We start from the raw sequence: 22,792 nt of genomic DNA on the forward strand, positions 1-22,792 counted from the left end.
TATAGTGTATATACTCACAAACATGTGCCGCTGACAGTTGCTATGCGTGCTGAAGCTCTTGCCGCACAGTGCGCAAGTATACGCAGATCTCTCAGCACTGTGCACACGGCCATGTGCTACCAGACGCTGTCGCATGCGGAACGCCTTCCCGCACAGTGTGCACGCGAACGGCCGCTCGCCGGTGTGCACCCAGCGGTGGTCTTTGAGCAGGGCGTGGCTCTGGCAACAACAAACAAGTCATATTTTTTGTTTTATGGCATTAAAATGATTTATAAATATAAATTTATAAAGAATAGAAAAAATTCGATCACGAGGCGGGACTCGAACCCGCATCCTTCGCGCCATTCCGGGGCGGATGCCTCACCAACTCAGCCACTCGTGACCCGCCTGAGCAATCGAATTTAATCTATTCTTTCAGTTTTATGTGTCTGAAGGGACACACCGCGCGCCATCTATTGAGATGATTTAACAACCATCTCAACCAATATGAAGCACTTTTCAGTGAATACAATATTGTAACGATGGAACACGACCTTTTGTTGAATTTATATTTTTTGGTTTTTATGGCATTCAAATGCTTTTATAAGTGTTCCATCGTTACAATATTGTATTCACTGAAAAGTGCTTCATATTGGTTGAAATGGTTATTAATCATCTCAATAGATGGCGCGCGGTGTGTCCCTTAAGACACATAAAACTGAAAGAATAGAATAAATTCGATTGCTCAGGCGGGTCACGAGTGGTCAGGCATCCGCCCCGGAATGGCGCGAAGGATGCGGGTTCGAGTCCCGCCTCGTGATCGAATTTTTTCTATTCTTTATAAATTTATAAGTCAATAACTGCGTTAAAAACAACCGACTTCAAACTTGCACTTGCAACATTTACAAATACAGACAAAAATGCTCATAAAATAAAAACTACTGGGCCTATCCGAATAAAATTTTTATGGGACCAATTCGACACCATCCCGCGTCGAACAAAAAGAGAATCACGTAAATCGGTTCAGAAACCTCGGAGTACATAAATAAAAAAAACATACCGGCCGAATTGATAACCTCCTCCTTTTTTTTTGAAGTCGGTTAAAAAATGTGAATCCAATAATTTAGTTTCAAAAGTAATGTTATTAACGTTATATAGTGAAATCCCGTGTCCCCAAGTGGGGTAAGGGGCAGATGCATTATGCATATGCGCATTGCTTCGCTCCTGTTGATCTTAGCGTGATTATGTATAGCCTATACTCTTCCTCGATAAATTGGCTATCTAACGCCGAAAGAATTTTTCAAATCGGACCAGTAGTTCGTTAGTGACATTAGCGCGTTCAAACAAACAAACTCTTCAGCTTATTTTTATTATATTAGTTTCTATTTGAGTATACAATAACAATATACCTGAAACATCCGCCCGCACACTTCGCACATACAAGGCGACTTCATGGACGGGTAGTTGGTTCGATTCTTGTCCGGGTGCATTCGTCTGAAGTGACTGTGGTACGCTCTTGAGTCTTCAAGTTGGAGCCCACACTAGAAATAAATATATAAATACATCACTACATAGTATAAAACAAAGTCGCTTTCTCTGTCCCTATGTCCCTTTTAGTAGAAGATCCGAACATAAGTCGACCTTCACCGGCGTGATAATAGAATGAAACCAATTTTATAATAAATTTGGTCTATTAAAAAATGTATTAAAAAGGGAAATCCTGGACAGGACATTTTTAATGAATTAAAAAAAAACTTTTTTTTAATTAATTGCAGTATCAAGATAATAATAAAAAAACTTTTTTTTAACAGATAGAGTGATTCAAGAGGAAGGTTTTATTATATAATTTATTAGGTTTTAGACAAAGCGGGCGAAGCCGAGGACGGAAAGCTAGTTATTTATAAGGCTGAATGAATGCGTGAAGGAAATAATTACTGAGTAACTGGTGTCAATGAGTGATAACATGAATGAACATCTGTGTCAATATAAAAAGGACTACAGAAACCCCTACTTAATATTATAAATGCGAAAGTAACTCTGTCTGTCTGTCTGTTACTCAATCACGCCTAAACTGCTGAACCAATTTGCATGAAATTTGGTATGGAGATATTTTGATACCCGAGAAAGGACATAGGCTACCTTTTATTGCGAAATATTTAACACGGGCGAAGCCGGGACGGACCGCTAGTAATCAATATATTATACTACTAGTGTCTTGTTATTTAGATTTCTATGGTATTGACGTATAGATAAAATTATTATCCCTCATTTATACTTAAAAACTAAAGGAAGCAAAATTTGACAGAAAATGTTTAAAAAAATATATTTTATAAGTACCTGTTCGCACGGTATAGGACCCTCAGTCTTCCTAAGCTGGCTCGGATAGGATTTCTTCTTTTCATCACCATCGCTACCGGCGTCTTTCTTGTCTTTTATATTATTCGTTCTTCTGCCCTTCCTGCGTCTGTCGTCTTTCGAATTGCTGTGAATGAACGATTTGAGAATGGTTTTAGATACTGCTTGCTAGAAGAGTGTTTATGGAAAATAAATTATACTATACTAGCGGTCCGCCCCGGCTTCGCCCGTGGTACATATTTCGCAATAAAAGGTAGCCTATGTTCTTTCTCAGAGTCTAAAGATTGTCTGTGCCAAATTTCATCAAAATCGGTCCAGTAGTTTATGCGTGAAAACCATACATACATACCTTTCCTCTTTATAATTTTAGTAAAGACAAACAAGAAAAACCAACGCGAAGCAACTATCAAATTATAGCCATTTTCATTTATTTTCTATACTATTTATATTTATTTCTACATTATTTTTGAAGTGAAACTTCTTTATCGGGGTTGGAAAAAAATTTAGTGTAACATTTTTTCGTTACGCGCCATCTTTTTCTTATCCCTACCACGCGTGATTCGACGTATTTCAGTAAAGTTGCATATAGTAAATTATTTTTTGAAAAATAAGGTCATAAAGAAGTTTCACTTCTTACGCGTGTACACTAGTACACGCACACATTTTTTTATACTCACTCATTCTTATGCCTCGCTGACATGCTCAAATGCTTTTTATAAGCTACTTGATCCAAGAAACGAACATTACATAATTCACAATGGGGACCGTCGTCTGGTATCTGTAAATTTTGAAGGAATTATAAAGAAAAACGAAAATACAAATAATAATAAAAAAACGGCGTGTGTCACTCGGGGACTGGGGCGGTTGCGCTATTGCATGCTATGCCTTCAAGCCACACCTCCGCCCGTCCCCGTGGGGAGCGTGAGGTTTTTCGTTACGGAATTTCTCGATTCGGTCCCCGCGCTCAAGGCCCGCGATACAAGCTATGCAATAGCTTAAAAATCATAATGTACACTTATTTAAAAAGAGGAAATCATTGATTTTGTAATAACTAAAAACGTATATAATACTAGCTGCGCCCCGCGGTTTTACCTGCATTGCTCAGCTCCTGTTGGTCGTAGCGTGATGATATATAGCCAATAGCCTTCCTCGATAAATGGGCTATCTAACACCGAAATAATTTTACAAATAGGACCAGTAGTTCCTGAGATTAGCACATTCAAACAAACAAACAAACTCTTCAGCAATACAAATTGAGTCTTTTTTAAATAATACTAGCCTTCCCACCGCGGCTTCACCCGCTTTGTCTAAAATATAATATATACTAAAACCTTCCTCTTGAATCACTCTATCTATTAAAAAAACCGCATCAAAATCCGTTACGTAGTTTTAAAGATTTAAGCATACAAAGGGACAGAGAAAGCGGCTTTGTTTTATACTATGTAGTGATGTTTATTTTGAATGTAGGTATATTTTAACATTTTTTAACCGACTCCAAAAAAAAGGAGGAGGTTATCAATTCGGCCAGTATATTTTTTTTTTTTTTTATGTATGTACACCGATTACTCCGAGGTTTCTGAACCGATTTACGTGATTCTTTTTTTGTTCGATGCGGGATGGTGTCGAATTGGTCCCATAAAAATTTTATTCGGATAGGCCCAGTAGTTTTTATTTTATGAGCATTTTTGTCTGTAGGTATTTGTAAATTTTGCAAGTGCAAGTTTGAAGTCGGTTGTTTTTAACGCAGTTATCACTTGTTGATAAAGTCCGGACGCGAACTAAGAAGAATTTCGTACATTAACCTGTTTATTACCTGTCACTGTCACTCCCGAGTAAATAATAATGTGTCTTGCTCGCACAGATGCAATGACCGCCGTCCTCAGGGATTGTTAACCTTTAACCTGAGAGCGTAAGGTTTGTTCTTGATTGCATGTGGTTTTTTTATTGACCTTGAGTCACGACAAAATGTATCGTACAATATATTGTGGTTATTGAAAAACTTAAAATGTAACTAATAAGTATTGTAAATGAATAAAGGACATTTATTTAATAAGTTAGTAAAAAACATTTTCTCCTGCAAACATTTCATGTAAACTGCACTTCATTCAAAAATGTTTGTGACCACTGTCAGTAGGTAAAGAGGTACGAAATTCTTCCTGCTCCGCGACCGGACTTTAAGAAAGAAGAAAGAAAGAAAAGAAATTTATTGCCAAAAAAAAACACAGCCAAACACATTATAGAATTTATCTTACAATTAGGCAAACGGATACAGCCTCAGCAAAATGCTGCACAAAAGCAGCGCAGATTTTCAGGCTGTACCGGCGATTGCGGTTGGCCTTAATATTAAAAAAGAATTAAGTCTAGGTACTTAAAATAAATATATAGATAAGGAAGTATATAAATATCAATAATAAATAAATAAATACATATAATTTATATTACGGCAGAAACATATAAATAAGAATAATATAATATATTAAAAGGCATATAATGTGTCATATATACATATACAATAAATCTCAGAAAAGTCAAAACAGTACAAGATGTGATACGATATGGAAGCCAAGGTTACTTTAGTACAATACATAATTTAAATAAATAAATAAGTATGTAATTCTCACCTTACCATCTTCCAAGCGATGTTTCAACTTCTTATGCAATTCTATACCTTTTTCACTAACGAAGGAATACCCGCAGAGAGCACACACAAAATCCGATGGGTGCTTTATACGTATGTGGCCCATGTATGTTGTGAATTTGCTGTAATGAAATGAAAATGAAAATAAATTTATTATGGACATATGAATAAAAAAAGAGATACAATTTAGTTAAAAAAAAGGAGCTTATACGTATACCATAATTAGGCCAACCACTCAGTGTCATCACTGATTTTCATTGGCCGCCTTAGGATGTCTTATTGACAGTGGATGTATTTCCGTTCGGATTAAGGTATCCAACAATGTGCAATCTATTAAATATAATTGAATCGATATATACTTTATATATATTATAAGTATAGGGGGAACAAAAAAACCAATATTTGTTGCTGAACATCTGACTCCAGAAAATAATACCCTATACGCAGCTGCCCGTGCCAAAGTAAAAGAAGCTCATTATAAGTTTGTCTGGATTCGTAATGGGCGCATTTTCGTAAGAAAAAATGAAAACTGCCAAGCCTTGCTTATCAGAAATAAAGACACTTTAAATAAGCTAATCTAAGCTACATACTTAGTTTTTAATTTTATATTAAGGTTTTATTCTTTTTTCCAAAAATCTGTGGGTACTTTGAGTTATTATGATCGACTTGTATTACCAAAATGTGCAGGGCCTACGAACTAAAACTGTTAATTTCCAAAAGAACTTGTCTACGTCTGACTATAAGGTGGTCGCTCTTACTGAAACTTGGTTGAACTCTGGTATATCAAATAGCGAACTATTTGACAGCAGATACGCCGTATATCGTAGGGACCGTGCCAGCTCTAGTAATACTAAATTGGATGGCGGTGGGGTGTTGTTGGCTGTATCTCATGAATTTTCATCGTATCGAATTCAGTCTTGGGAATCAGATGTTGAGGATTTATGGGTCACCATACACTTCAATGTTGGTCAGATAGTAAAAAAGCTTTCTATCTGTGTTGTTTATATGCCTCCTCCAGTCAAAACTGAGACACTTAAAAGTTTCTTAGACAATATTGATAGAGCGGCAAATCTGAGTGACGACTTAATAATTCTTGGCGATTTTAATCTAGGATTTATTGATTGGAGGTTGCTCAGTAACGACACCTTTATGACACCCTTTAATTACAATAATAATTTAGGTCATGCCTTGATTGATTTCATGTCTATTAATAACTTAAAACAATATAACTGTGTCAGTAATAGCGATAACCGTTTCTTGGATATAATTTTAAGCAATTTATCTCATATCAATGTAATGGCTGCTCCCGAATCATTAAGCAAAAGTTACCCTAACCATCCTAGTTTATTATTAAATATTCAGTTTCCTAATTTGTCCTTTTTACGAACGAGAGGTGCCCCCAAATTGAATTTTTACAAAGCCGACTACACTGCCATATTGAAAGAGCTTCGGAGTATTGATTGGGCCCAAAAGCTTTGTGTCTTTGAAAATGTTAATAGTATGGTATCTGAGTTTTATGATATCCTGAACATTATAATAAGCAGATTTGTACCTAAAACGTCCTACACTAAATCAAAATACCCGATATGGTTTAGTTCAATTCTCATAAAATCACTTCGCGAAAAGGATAAGATTCACAGACGATATCGTATATATAGAAATCCACGTGATGAGATAGAGTACAAACTTATTAGGAAGCGATGTCACAAACAGTACGATGATTGTTACACTAATTACAAAAAGAACATTGAATCAAATATTAATGAAAACCCTAAACGTTTTTGGAGTTTTATTAAACACAAAAGAGGTGGCCATTCGCAGCTTCCTTCTTGTATGAAATTGGATGACTACGCGGTGCATTCTGAACCTGAAATCGCTAATCTATTCTCGAGACACTTCTCTTCTATTTACTCATGCCAACAATCCCTTGATATGAATAAAATATCGCTTCAAGAAGGTAGTGATCAATTTGTGACATCTATAAAATTATCTGAGCTTGATATATCGAAAAAAATACAGAAGCTGGACATAAATAAGGGAGCTGGGCCTGACTCCATTCCTCCACTTTTTATAAAGCGATGTAGATCTGGAATAACATTACCTCTAACTATTATTTTTAATAAATCGCTCAAAGATGGAGTTTTCCCCGAAGAATGGAAAAAGTCTCGTGTAATACCCGTTTATAAAAAAGGGGATATCATGGATGTAAAGAACTACCGCCCGATATGTATCTTATCTTGTTTTTCAAAGCTCTTCGAATCCATTATATATCCCATGATCTCCAAAAATATTGACAATTTTATTTCAGATAGTCAGCATGGCTTCCGGAGGGGTCACTCAACTCAAACTAATCTAATTCCTTTTGTAACTGAGATTTGTCTGGAATTGGACCAGGGACGTGAGGTCGATGCAATATATACCGACTTTAGCAACGCCTTTGATAAAGTCAACCACACTCTACTTCTTCAGAAACTCGTGAATTACGGGATTGGAGAACCCTTACTGAAATGGCTAGAATCGTATCTTCATAATCGGCCACAGTCGGTAGCTGTCGGTAACTCTTCCTCTCCATCTTACGTTGCGCAAACCGGTGTACCTCAGGGCTCTCACCTAGGACCCCTGCTTTTTCTCATATTCGTGAACGATATAAATAACCATATAAAAAACTGTAATGTGTCCATGTTTGCTGATGATTTAAAAATCTACAAAACTGTAAACTCACCTTCTGACACCATTCTTGTTCAAAACGATCTCAATAAAATTAAAGAGTGGTGTCTTGTAAATGGTATGACTCTCAATGCATCTAAGTGTTTCCATATAAGGTATACCAGGAAGAAAAAACCACTTGCTGCCATGTACGAGCTTGACGGCGCACCATTAAAAGAAGTTAGCGAAATTCGCGATCTCGGTTTGACCATCGATAAAAAGTTAACATTTATTTCTCAAATTAACAAATCAGTCACTAAAGCTGCCCAGATGTTAGGATTTCTCAAGCGAAACACGGGTTGCTTTGGTGTAAAAACTAAAACAATTTTGTATAACGCCCTAGTGCGCAGTCATCTCGAATATGGTAGCCTTATATGGAATCCATTTTATACAGTTCACTCACAACGCATTGAGAGTATTCAAAGAACCTTTACAAGGCACCTAGCGTTTATAAGTAGTGGTTTCTCTCATAGACAGCCATACAAACAGCGTCTTAACAAATTCAACATGATATCTTTACATAATCGAAGATGTTTTACTGATGTCTTGTTTCTGCATAAGCTATTAAATGGACATATTCAATGCAAAGATATTTTGAAACTTATTAGTATTCAAGTGCCTCATTCATTTCCAAGGACACGAATAAACAGAATCTTCCATATTCCTCTTGTCAAAACTAATTTGGGTGCACAGGCTCCTCTCATTCGAATTCTTAAGGAATACAACAAACTTAACAGTACCATCACGGGTCTTGATGTATTCGGTAGCCGGCTATCCCAATTTAAAAGAATTGTTTTCAATTATTTACGTACCCACAGTATTAAGAAATAGTGTCTTATTTTATATATATATATTTTTTTTTTTTGTCTTACTATTATTATTAACCTGTTTCAACATTTTAAAACAACGCACCATGTTTCATGTGACTTTTTCTTTTTTAAACCTTGTTTTAGAGTATGTTATTGTATAAGTTATGTCATAGCTGAATTTATGTACACCGTTATTGTCATATATTTTAGATAATAATATGTTCAATATATATTCTTATAAAACTTTATATAATGTATGATGTGGTGTAACTTAAATAAATAAATAAATAAATAAATAAATAAATAAGTAGATGAATAATATATAAATATACATAATACTTTGTATATTAAATTAAATTTAAATTGGTACACATAAAATTTAATATACATAAATAATAGTCAGTAATATAATATATTTAGATATTGATACATAAATCTTAAGGTGATTGCTACGATCTGTTCCCAGCCAATGTCCCGCTAGATGGCGCTGAATTCTACATTTCTAGTTTATTTGAGTTTTTGCGTAATTGGAAAAGATTAAGGTCGTAGGAATAGTCATGGCGATTACTGAATATTATATTTTATTTAAATATGTCATATCATTGCCTTAAAATCCACCCAATTCGGTAAAACCATGCGTTTTAACATCTGTCATTGCATACAGGGTCGTTTACACACACAGACGTATACAAAAATGATAAAGATTGAACTCTAGATGGCGTGAATGTAAAACAAGTTTGGCGTGTATGTATTTGAGTAGTTAGTAGCATATTATATTCTGAATTTCTGATCCATGCCTATTCACTCAAAACTACCTAATAACACTAATGATTTGTAACAGCAAATTATTTCAATAGGTAGGTATTTGAACATTTCCCAACAAGACGTAAGAATAATTATTCGTAGGTATACAAGATACAATAACAAATCTAATACACTATTTATTATTTTATTATTTACTAGCGGTCCGCCCCGGCTTCGCCCGTGGTACATGTTTACGTTTTCTCTCCATAAGAAGTAAGAACCATCCTCGTACTTCAAGGAATATAATAAAAAAAGAATTATCGAAATCGGTTCAGCCGTTCTCGAGTTATGCGCTTACCAACACATTTTGCGATTCATTTATATATATATATAAGATTATGTGAAAATAACCAGGAAGGTGAAAAACATATTTACGAAAACATAGTAACATATGGCTGTCGCTACAATAATTATATTTCAATTTTATCTTTTTATACCTAGTAGAACTGGCCTACGAATAAAAAAAATCGTATTAGAATACAATATATTACGGAACAAAAAAAGGATTGTAACTGAATTAGGTAGGTATGTTTGTTTCTGGGCGCACCGTTTTCGACGACGCGACGCGACGCGCGACGTAAGCGTATAGGTATAGGTACCTACTTTGCTAAAACAAACTAATAAAATTGTGTGTCTGTCTGAAAATTCGGAAAAGCATATTTTGCAAGTTTGTGATTACTTTGATAGTTTACCGATTTATAATAATTGTAATTGTAATTGTATAATAATTAATTTGCAATGTGGTGAAATTTCATAAAAATCACGGGCCAATTTTTTGTTTTGAATCCCACCGAAAATATAATTGCGTTATTAGAATAATTAATTACTATACCTACCCACGATCAATTATTACAATATAGTCTCAAATGCATACTAGAGAAATATTGCAATTTGATTCAATTAAAATGCATAGCATACAAAAATAAATTCACAACACAAGAAATTCCGCGCGCAAATCATAGCGCGTGTCAATGAAATCAAGAATGTTTTATATCAAGCCGACGCGGACGAGCGACGACGCGACGCCGAACAAAAGTACCTACGACGGACGACCACGCTTCGAGTTGCCAAACACACAGCCAAACAACAATAATGAGTAATAAATTGTTTACAAAAAAAACAAGTTTTCCATTTTTCTGTATGAGTAGACAGAACTTCAAAACGCCACCTGCTACGGTTTATATTAGGTATGAACGATGGTTATAAAAATAAAAGTTATATTTGTTGGTGTAAACTATTTTATTGATCAATAATTTTGGAATTTAAAACTGTCAACATTGATTACAATAAAACGCAGTTTTATTTTATTACACTATTGTTTTTTTATCAAAACATGTATTTGAAGTACCATATAATATTATGCTGATCCAAGCATTTTCACTCAAAACTAATATCACTAATGATTTGTAAAAGTAAATTATTTCAATATACATTTCATAACCAACAAGTAAGAATAATTATTATTATTCCTACCTACAACAACAAACCTAAAACACTATTTACTATGGGAAAATAACCAGGAAGGTGAAAAACATTATATTATTATTTACGATTTCGACGCACTCGACTTTTAGTAAAATATAGTAGGTAAACATAATATTATGGTTTTGATTTTTGCTACTAGTATAAGAAAACTGCGTGTTCAAACTACTTGTTTGTCTGTCTGAAAATTCGGAAGTACTTTGGTAGTTTACCGATTTATAATAATATTGTATATATCGTTGTTTAAAAAATATTCAAACACAATAAAATATGATATACTGATTTATCACTGGTTTCAGTGATGAACTGATGAGTCAATGTTAGCCACTATACTTTCGTCATACGTGTGTATGATTGATGTGATTTGCAACGTGGTGATATTTCAGAAAAATCACGGGTCAAATTGTCCCACCGAAAATATAACTGCGTTATAAGAATAACTATACCTACGATAAATTATACATAATACAATATAGTCTCAAATGCATACTAGTGAAATATTTTATTTGAATCAATAAAATAAAAAAAAAATAAAAAATAATAATAATACAAAAATAAATTCACAACACAAGAAAATCCGCGCGCAAATCATAGCGCGTGACAATGAAATCAAGAACTTTCGAGCCGACGCGACGCGGACGACGAAGGAGCCTAACAAAAGTACCTACAATCATAGGCGGCTCGTGACAAAATTGTATGGCCGTGTTCACTTGAAATAAAACAACGAAAATAGGTACCTACAATAGCGTTAGCAGTACAAAAAAAATGAGCACCACATTATAAATGTCTATTTAATATTTATACACTAAAAATTATAGAGTATTTCAAAACGAATTCAATTATTATTTAGCAATAATTAGAAAATCCCCGAATTTGCATTCGTGATCGTATTCATAGTGTTTGTCTACACTAATATTATAAAGAGGAAAACTTTGTTTGTTTGTTTGATTGTAATGAATAGGCTCATAAACTACTGGACATTTTACCAATGTTTGCAAGTTTGTGATTACTTTGATAGTTTACCGATTTATAATAATTGTATACTTATATCATTGTTTAAAAATATTCAAACACAATATGATATAGGTACTGATTTATCACTGGTTTCAGTGAAGAACTGATGAGTCAATGTTAGCCACAATACTAATCACTTTCGTCATACATGTGTATGAACTATGATTGATGTGATTTGCAATGTGGTGAAATTTCATAAAAATCACGGGCCAATTTTTTGTTTTGAATCCCACCGAAAATACATATATTACTAATTGCGTTATTAGAATAATTAATTACTATACCCACGATCAATTATTACAATTTACAATATAGTCTCAAATGCATACTAGAGAAACATTGCAATTTGAATCAATTAAAATGCATAGCATACAAAAATAAATTCACAACACAAGAAATTCCGCGCGCAAATCATAGCGCGTGTCAATGAAATCAAGAATGTAATTTATATCAAGCCGACGACGACGCCGAACTAAAGTACCTACAGTACCATTTACCTTCAGTGTACAATACAGTTTACAGACCTACGACGGACGAACAATAATGAGTAATAAATTGTTTACAAAAAAAAACATAGTTTCTAAGGTCATTAGTTTTATTTTATTTTATTGTTATTTTCTTTGAACGATTGGAAATGAAATTACTCAATTTTTACACAGAACTTTGATTTATTAGAATTATGCTCATTATGTATAAGATAACGAACGCGAATGCACGACATCTAGCGCGTCTTATGTCTAAACATCGCCTTTCGTTTAGACATTGACGCGCTAGATCTGTAATAAGTATATAGTCTATGCGCTAGATGTCGTGCTTTATGTCGTGTTTCGCTTGGCAAAAGTCACGCACACTACTGTAGAAGTGTCAAATTTTTCCGGTATTTTACTGTTGTTTTTCTAAGTAAATATTGTAAATTATTGATTAAAAAGGTCGAACGCGCACACATTTCATTATAGAGAAGTGATAAAATGATTAGTTTTAAAGAAATAGTGTCTGTGTTAAGTGTTTAGAGGTAATCAAAAATGTATGGAGGGACGGTCGGAACATCCACCTTAATATATATAAATCTCGTGTCACAATGTTTGTCCTCAATGGACTCCTAAACCACTTAACCGATTATAATAAAATTCGCACACCATGTGCAGTTCGATCCAACTTTAGAGATAGGATAGTTTAAACATGTAGGTACCACGGGCGAAGCCGGGGCGGACCACTAGTACTTTATAAATATTATAAGTAGATGAATAATATATAAATATACATAATATATTGTATATTAAATTAAATTTAAATTGGTGCACATAAAATTTAATATACTTACATAAATAATAGTCAGTAATATAATATATTTAGATATTGATACATAAATAATTATATGAAGCTAGCTTTCCGCCCGCGACTTCGCCCGCGTTTTCAAAGAAAAACCCGTTCCCGTAGGATTTCCGGGATAAAACCTATCCTATGTCCTTTCTCGGGTATCAAAATATCTCTATACCAAATTTCATGCAAATTGGTTCAGTAGTTAAGGCGTGATTGAGTAACAGACAGACAGACAGACAGAGTTACTTTCGCATTTATAATATTAGTATGGATTTGTATGAGTGAGTATATTTTGAAAACAAAAAACTAATCAATGAAATCCAATTTGATGGGGCAATTTGCGCTGTAAACGAAAACAATATACAAATTTAAATTATAAATTATAATAGCGGTCCGCCCCGGCTTCGCCCGTGGTACATATTTACGTTTTCTCTACATAAGAACCATCCTCGTACTTCAAGGAATATAATAAAAAAAAGAATGATCGAAAAAAAAAATATTCTTCAGCTTCATAGAATATTAGTTATTAAGGTTTTTTGAAGTGAAACTAGCAGTGCCGTCACGTCATGGAGTATGGCGACGATTTTGGTATCTTTGAATCTTACCAAAGAAGTTTCACTTCTGACACGTGTGCTCGGCATACACGCTCTTTTTTACAAATGCGGGTACTCACACGAATTCGTCTTGACAATGCGGACATTTGTATTTCGTCCCTTTGTGCCATCTCTCGTGTAGCCTGGCCGTTTGTCTGCAATATAAACAAGTTTATTTTTTTTATATACATATTTGATTGCTTTGAAGTATTGAAACGTGAGTGAATGAAAATGAAATTGTATTCGTCATTTAATTAAAACTTAACATGCTAATTTGGAAAGTCTTATGAACACATGAATGCAATCAGTGACAACTGTTCACATGCATTGAATTAATGAAATAATTGAACGAATGAATAACCGAATGAATTCACTTTGTGTGTGTGAGTTATTAAGAAGAGCGACTATGGAGTTTTTTGCCGGTTCTTCTCCATAGATACTGCTTTCCGAATCGGTGGTAAATGTTAAAAAATGATATGACGATTCAAAAGTGCTTTTATAAGAAGTCTGAATAAACAAATGTTTGAGTTTGAGTAAATGAATATTTAATTGCGTATTGACTGATTGTAACTGTACAGTCACTTGTGTGCGGTGGTATGTTAACAAATGTATGAATCAAGGAATGAGTGAGTGACTGAACGAATGAGGGTTTTTTCATAAACAACTAATGAATAAAATTATGTGAGTGTGTAAGTAAATGAACATGAAAATGGTTGTATTTATAATGTGACTCTGATTGTTTCTAAGTGAATGAATGAACGAATGAATGAATAATCACCTATGCGTAGTGACGTACGGACACCGGTTGCAGCTGTACCGCTGCATGTGGTGAGCGATTATGTGTTTGTGCCTCTGTTTGTTTCTGTTCAAGTGAATGAATGAACGAACGAATGAAAGAACAAATTAATGAATAATCACCTATGCGTAGTGACGTACGGACACCGGTTGCAGCTGTACCGCTGCATGTGGTGAGCGATTATGTGTTTGTGCCTCTGTTTGTTTCTGTTCAAGTGAATGAATGAACGAACGAATGAAAGAACAAATTAATGAATAATCACCTATGCGTAGTGACGTACGGACACCGGTTGCAACTGTACCGCTGAGTGTGGTGCGCGGTTATGTGTTTGTGACTGTGTTTCTGGCCAAGTGAATGAATGATCGAACGAATGAACGAACGAATGAATGACCGAATGATTGAATAATCACCTGTGCGTAGTGACGTACGGACACCGGTTGCAGCTGTACCGCTGCGTGTGGTGCGCGGTTATGTGTTTGTGCCTCTGTTTGTTTCTGTTCAAGTGAATGAATGAACGAATGAATGAATGAATAATCACCTGTGCGTAGTGACGTACGGACACCGGTTGCAGCTGTACCGCTGCGTGTGGTGCGCGGTTATGTGTTTGTGCCTCTGTTTGTTTCTGTTCAAGTGAATGAATGAACGAACGAATGAATGAATAATCACCTATGCGTAGTGACGTACGGACACCGGTTGCAGCTGTACCGCTGCGTGTGGTGAGCGGTTATGTGTTTGTGCCTCTGTTTGTTTCTGTTCAAGTGAATGAATGAACGAATGAATGAATGAATAATCACCTGTGCGTAGTGACGTACGGACACCGGTTGCAGCTGTACCGCTGCGTGTGGTGCGCGGTTATGTGTTTGTGCCTCTGTTTGTTTCTGTTCAAGTGAATGAATGAACGAACGAATGAATGAATAATCACCTATGCGTAGTGACGTACGGACACCGGTTGCAGCTGTACCGCTGCGTGTGGTGAGCGGTTATGTGTTTGCGCAACGCGTGCGGGTGTTTGAAGTATGTTTTGCATATACTACACTGATGGTCGCCGCATTGCTGTGTAAACAAATTACTTATTTGGTTAAATAAATCATTATAATGTTTAAGAAAAATGACTTTATTATTACTAAATCAAACATATTATAAACTACTCCGCTCTTGTTGGTCTTAGCGTAATGATATATAGCCTATCTATCGATAAATGGGTTATCTAACACCGAAAGAATTTTTCAAATCGGACCAGTAGTTCCCGAGATTAGTGCGTTCAAACAAACAAACTCTTCAGCTTTATAATATTAGTATAGATTATTATGAAAAATTCCTATTTAAACCTACTAGTGCTACATAATATGAATACTGAAAAAGTTCTGTCTGTCTGTATCTTCTACACGCCTAAACCGCTGAACAGATTTAGAATGAAATTTGGTACAAACATAGTTTGAGCTGAAAAAGAAATCCGCGGGCAGAAAGCTAGTTTGTTATTTTTGGTTAGTCAAAATTTGAGAACAGACAAAGTTGCAGCTAGTATATATTTACTGTAATTGTTACACAAAAATTGAACTACCGTCAAACAGACAGAACTAGACCAGAATAAAATGGGACCACACAGAAGGCAGAAGACATTCAAATAAAAAATAAATCATCAAAATCGGTTCATCCTGTCCAAAGTAATGAGGTAACAAACCCAAAAAACACAATCGAATTGAATACCTTCTTCTTTTAATGTCGGTTAATAAAAAAATATACCGGCCGCATTGATAACCATTGATTGGCAGCACAATAAAGTGTTAAAAATAAAATAAATAAAATAAATAACCTCCTCCTTTTTTTGAAGTCGGTTAAAATATATACTCACATTAGTATGCCTAAGAACATGACAATTGTAGGCATCTTCATCCAGAAACCCTTTGAAACACGCGGTACACTTGTACACTGAATTCTTATAATTACTCGACTCTTGTCTCTTTTGTATCTCTGCTACTTGTTCTTCTACCGTTAAATCCGTTATCGTAAAAAGTGTTTCATTTAAATCGTTGTTAAGGAACGGCTTTCTCCGTCGATCTATTTTTGGCTCATCTTTCTTTCTTACTTTCTTAACTGATTTAACTTTATCTTTCTTTCGTTTTTTCCTTTGTAACTCGAGAGGTAAGCTATCATCTGATGAATATCCATCATTTATTATATTATCATCATCACCGGCTCCGTCATTTATGATATTATCACCAACCAGATCATTGTTTTCATCATCATTATTTAAATGATTATCATTAAAATCTTCCACTAAGAATATATTTGTTTCGTCAATTGAATTATCTTTAGTTTTTAATATATTTTCGTTTTCTGAGTATTCTATACATATAATATTATCTGGATCTAGTATTTTTGTTGCTAAATTTGATGTAAGTTGATTCGCTTGACGATCTATACTTTTTACACTGTCTAATGTTACCTGAAACGATAAATATATTAAATTTAGGACATAGTAATTATAAATATTTCAGGACAATTTTCACACACGGCACGATCTGATCCCATACTAAGCTTTCCCTTGTGTTATGGAAACCAGATGGCTGATAAATATACATATTATATTATTGGAGAAAAAAAAGAGCGTGTGTGCCGAGCACACGTTTCAGCAGTGAAACTTTTTTGGCAAGATTCAAAGACACCAAAATCCCTTACTCCATGACGTGACGGCGTTGCCATGACGCGACCTTGAGATTTTACTCTCAACGCGTCTAAGAAGTTTCACTTTAAAAACTGAATTAAATCTGTCAGTTTAAAATGGGTCAAAATCGATTCTAAACAAGTTGGTTACATACAAACATACTTGGGAAGCTAATACTACTAACCAACATTATAAATACAAAAGTTTGTGTGGTTTGATGTATGGATCTTTGTTACTCTTTCACGCAAATACTACTGAACCGATTACAATAAAATTTGGTATGTAGGTAGCAGAAGACCCAGAATAATACATTTTCTTTGAAGGCCAAGCCACAGGCTGAAATCTAGTCACGTTAATAAATATACTTACATTAATATTACTCCTAAAAAGATCATCCAAAAGGCTCCTAGCACGCAGGCACTTGTTCTTAAAACTCCAACAGTTTTTCAAACGGCACGCACACTCCTTACAAATGTATTGAGGTAGATTGTTCTCTAGAAACTGTAAATTAAAAAAAAGTAAGCTCAGTAAATTAAAAATAAGTGCAAAGTAAGCTCGAAAATTTTGCAAAATTTACATGCAGTATATTTTTTAATTTCAAAACAATATCAAAAGTACAGTATCAATACTAATATTATAAATGCGACAGTAACTCTGTCTGTGTGTTACTCAATCACGCCTAAACTACCGAACCAATTTTCATGAAATTTGGTATGGAGATATTTTGATACCCGAGAAAGGACATAGGCTACATTTTACCCCGGGACATAGGATAGATTTTATCCCGGGAATCCCACGGGTACGGGAACTTTGCGGGTTTTTCTTTGAATGCGCGGGCGAAGCTGCAGGTGGAAAGCTAGTTTAGACTATATTTAAAATAGAGTATTATTGTTCACTTATCATACAATTATTTCTTGAGGTACTAAAGGAGAATGCCCATTTTTGGTACTGGTTTTTCTCATGCATCAAGACAACAATACTATTAAAAAAATCTCTTCAATTTAGAGGCCTTCTTACCATCGGAAAATATATTTTGAACAGGGAATGTTTTGTAAAATCTAATAAGACATGTAATTGTTTAGATCCGTTATGTCTGTTTAGTGTCCATTACCGTTTACATTTTTGGTACAGGTTTTTCTCATGCATCAAGATAAAAATATCTACTATTAAAAAAAATCTCGGCAATTTAGAGGCCTTCTTACTATCGGAAAATATATTTTGATCAGGGAATGTTTTGTAAAGTCTAATAAGACATGTAATTGTTTAGATCCGTTGCCATAGATTTAGTATCCATTACCGGTTACCACGGTAACCAAGCGGTAACTATTATGACATTTATTATGGTAAATAGCTAAATGTATTAATATCGATTATTGTTTTCATTGAATTACAAAAAAATCAATTAACATAAAATCACTCTGTAAGGTATTGTTTATACACTGTAGGTTGTTTTAACATATATAGTGAAGTAAAATAATATAAATATATATAAAAAATATTATTATGACATAGCTTGGTAGGTAACCAGTTATTTCTTATTTGTTTCTTTCTTCGAATATGTAGTGAAAAAATGATTCAAACAACAACAACAATATGTAAACCGAATAAAAACTCTATTGGCATTTTTTAAATATAATATATTTAGGTTTTCTTGAAATCCGTCCCGAAAGATTTCTGGTGCCTACCTACACTAGCCGATGAACAGATAGACTTTGTCTGAAAGCATAAGCTCTACGTATAGATTAAATATGTTAAACGAAAAATAACCTTCAGACGATAAAATACTACCTAAATCACACATAAACCTAACTAAATCGGGTTTATTTAAGTTTTGAGGTTAATTCACATTTTTCTCAATATCTTGAAAACCCCTGTTTTTATCACAAAAAAATCAATTGGTAAAAATCTTTTGAATATCGAAGAACCCTCCAAAACCACTCTGGCATTGATGCAACACTATACTGTGGTCCATACTTTCATGGGCATTCTCCTTTAAATTAAATATACCCGCCGAATTGAGAACCTCCTCCTTTTTTTGAAATCGGTTAAAAAAACTAAAAAATGCATTACATTCATGCTTTAACACTAAAAAAAAAGTGTGTGTGTACTTATGTACACGCGAAAAAAATACTAGAATATACAACTTGAACATAGAACTTATCAATTTTCATACCACCCAGAAAAAACTACATTAAATTTAAGTGTCGGTGTGCGCCCGCATCGTAATAATAACGGTAAATAATATAATAAACGGTAAATAATAAAAAATATAATATATAGTAAATAATAGCGCCAAAAGAAGTATAACTTCAAAAAATCAAATATACTCACATCACATCCCGTAATACTGTCATACGCCTGGTTCAAGCTGTACCTTGCAATAGGTATCAACTGTAAATCCATACCAAGACATACTCTACACACCTGCAAAAAGAAAAAAACTAGAAATCAATTTTTGTTCCTTCAATAATTATTTTTCAAACTCATAGATTTATTTATTCAATTACGGTCTTACTAATAAAATGTTACCCATTCGCTATGCAATAGATTAGTTATTGCAATAACCTGTCTTGTTTTTATGATTGACGTTTCATGTGAGCAAGAGCAGGACACAGCTATGGTAGAAAATTATCCATTGTTTAACTTTTTATTAGTAAGGCCGTTAGACTTCTTCTAGAAGCACTTTCGAATCGTCATAGCATAGTTTGACGATCTACCACCGATTTAGATAGCAGTTTATATGGAAAAAAAGTAAACCTTATTCACAGTTCATGAGATACCATTATGGATAGTCCATCCATCCAGACATATAGACAGAGAGCAAATTTATAAAATTAAAGATTTTAACGGATTTTAAACGTGATTTATTCATTATATTATTTTCCCGAACTCGCGCAAAATCAAACACTAGAAGAAACTAGACAGCAAATTCTCAGATAGGGTCCAGTCCATTTGGTACAGAATCATAAAAAATTCGAATCTCATTTACTTCTTTTTGAATTATAAATTCTAAACTTTATTTAAAAAATATATAGTTTAAAAATACTCCATATAATACAAAGTACTGCTTCAATTTTAAATGTGAAAAAATATATATAATAATAATATATAATATTATAAGTAATAATTAAATATTAGGATAATATTTACCATCAGTTTCACATCTTCATTAAAATCACTGCTATCAATCTGAAATGAAAAAAAAAAACAATTTAGTTCCAATTTCACATTTGTTTGTATCAATCTATACTAATATTATAAAGCTGAAGAGTTTGTTTGTTTGTTTCAACACGCTAATCTCAGGAATGACTGATCCGATTTGAAAACTTCTTTCGGTGTTAGACAGCCCATTAGTACTTTAATGTTTACCTACTAGTATTAGCTTTTAAGTCACATACTAACATTAATGAATCTCTGTCATCTAATTGTTTAATAACTCAGACCCCAGAATCATAGACACAATAGAAAATCTATTGTGTCGTGGTCAGATTGTGCCGCTCGGGGCTCAATGGGTTAAATAAAATAACTTACATTCATTGGTACGGCTCCACTTCTCAAACGTCTTAAACCACTTGAAGTTACATATATATCATCTGTCTTGAAATGTTCTGAACATATGAGATTACGATCTTTTGGTGAACTATTCTCTATATTTAAGGCTTTCAACCAGGCGGCACGTAATACGGGTTCTGTAGGAAACCTGTAATGATAAAAATACTATAGAAAATACTAATAATATATTAGGTCATTTTCCTAATACAATAAATACTAACAAAGCTCTCTTAAAACAGATAGTTATCCTATTCTATCTTATCCTTCCTACAAAGGCCCGATTTTTCAATCCTTTGTTAAAACTTATCCGTCCAATAAAGTATTACACGATAATATTAAAATGTCACCATTAAACTGTCAAATCCGGGCAATCAGAATACATTTTTGAAATGTCAGTTTAATACATTATCCGAAAAATAAGTTTTAACCAACGATGGAAAATTCAGCCCTAACTAATTTTAGAAAGTTTATGCGGACGGATATGTGTGTATGTTTGTTACTCTATCAGGCAAATACTACTGAACCGATTACAATGTAACACACATATAGAGGGTAAATTGGATTAACACCTAGGACAGGTTTTATCCCGTAAATCCCACGAGAATGGGAACTATATGGGTTTTTCTTTGAAAACGCAGGCGAAGCCGAGGGTGGAATAAATATAGTAGTACATAAAAAAAATTGGACTATAAGAGCCAGCGCACTGGCAACTTTGTCTCTGCAACTATTTTGTCTCTCCCATCAATTGTATGGGGAGTTGCGTCGCTACGTGCGCGCACTTTCATACTAGCCCATGGGTGGAGAGACAAAATAGTTGCGGAGACAAAGTTGCTCGTGCACGCTAGCTCTAAAGTAATTGGTGTAAATTTATCCTATTATGAAAATTTTTATCTAATAAAATACACTAGTATATCTGCTGTATATTTTCGTGTGTACGTTCTTTTTTTAAACTTAGCTATAAATAATTATTTTTTATCATTGTTTTTTACTAGATTTTTAAATAATAAAGCAAAGTATACGTTACGAAATGTAACGTACATTTCCTTATGTTACAGAATAGCTCAAATAAATTACAATTAATGAAAAAAAACTTTCATGTTTTGTGATGTAAACAAAAAAGTGTTTGTTTTTTTTTACGTTCTAAAATATTTAATATTACTTACATGTGAAATGTTATGCCTTGAGATTTGGAAAGCTTATGCCTGGAGTCATTATAACACGACGGAACGAAACACCGCATTTTATTTGTTAAAATATTATCGTTTTTCTCAAAAACATGTTTAAAACAACTCGGTCGCTAGCTTTTCACAACCATATATTTGTAATCTTTGTAATTATGTATTATTTTACATTCTAGATACCACTGAATATATTGAAATGGTAAACTTAATAGATATTACATCCTATTACATAAATTAAAACTATTTTTATAAGAAAAGAGAACTATTTCCGCAATTTTACAGCAATATTTATTATTTTAGCATTGACCCATTGGGACTCCTGCTAAAAAAAAAACACAGACAAATAAAACCAAATAAAACAATTTTCTGTCTCTTTTTAGCAGATTATAAAAGCTGTTGGTTGAAAAAGGATTTTTTTCCTTGCGCTGTCATTGTCAAATCTTATAAGCATTTACACAGAGTAAATATATTTGTAAGTGATCTATTCTACGATGCTTGAAGTAAGGCTTGACATTAAGCTTGACATGATGAGGCAGGTTATGCACTTCTTTTAGCGCGATGGAGAAAAATTAGGTATGAGAGTGAATTTTTACGTTAAGCGCGTGCCGCGTAGGTACACCGACACCTAAATTTAACAGCATGAAGTTAGTTCTAGGTGGTATGAAAATTTATAACTATGTTCAAGTTGTATATTCTAGTATTTTTTATTACGCCAAAGAAATTACGTAGTAGTATAACTTCTTACGCATGTACATAAGTACACACACTCTTTTTTTATGTTATTAATTTAACTCAAGTGTTCCACATAGAATGAGTTTTATAAAATGTAAGCGTAATGTAATATTTACATTTACGTATTATTATAACTTCTAATAACTACGACGTTGTAAAGTATACT

General features: G+C 33.8%; 1 protein-coding gene across 2 annotated transcripts in view; it reads right to left on the bottom strand.

The window, feature by feature from the left end:
- The window catches only part of LOC123704698 (zinc finger protein 658B-like), a 30,134-nt gene extending 7,913 nt beyond the window's left edge, over positions 1-22,221 (bottom strand). Inside the window, exons 1-14 of one of the 2 annotated variants that reach the window (XM_045653131.1) lie at positions 21,877-22,221; positions 20,693-20,861; positions 20,312-20,350; positions 19,493-19,585; positions 17,531-17,662; positions 16,349-16,942; positions 15,481-15,549; positions 15,163-15,224; positions 13,781-13,855; positions 4,956-5,094; positions 3,012-3,112; positions 2,317-2,461; positions 1,389-1,520; positions 19-219 (exon numbers count right to left, since the gene is read on the bottom strand). In XM_045653131.1, coding sequence (XP_045509087.1) covers positions 19-219; positions 1,389-1,520; positions 2,317-2,461; positions 3,012-3,112; positions 4,956-5,094; positions 13,781-13,855; positions 15,163-15,224; positions 15,481-15,549; positions 16,349-16,942; positions 17,531-17,662; positions 19,493-19,585; positions 20,312-20,350; positions 20,693-20,861; positions 21,877-21,953 — 2,028 coding nt within the window. In that variant the 5' untranslated portion in view covers positions 21,954-22,221. Of the gene's footprint in view, positions 1-18; positions 220-1,388; positions 1,521-2,316; positions 2,462-3,011; positions 3,113-4,955; positions 5,095-13,780; positions 13,856-15,162; positions 15,225-15,418; positions 15,550-16,348; positions 16,943-17,530; positions 17,663-19,492; positions 19,586-20,311; positions 20,351-20,692; positions 20,862-21,876 lie in introns of both variants that reach the window. The other variant, XM_045653130.1, reaches the window with a different exon arrangement.
- Between the last annotated feature and the right edge of the window lie 571 nt (positions 22,222-22,792).

This window comes from Colias croceus, chromosome 30 (genome assembly GCF_905220415.1).
Source record: "Colias croceus chromosome 30, ilColCroc2.1".
NCBI lineage: Eukaryota > Metazoa > Arthropoda > Insecta > Lepidoptera > Pieridae > Colias > Colias croceus.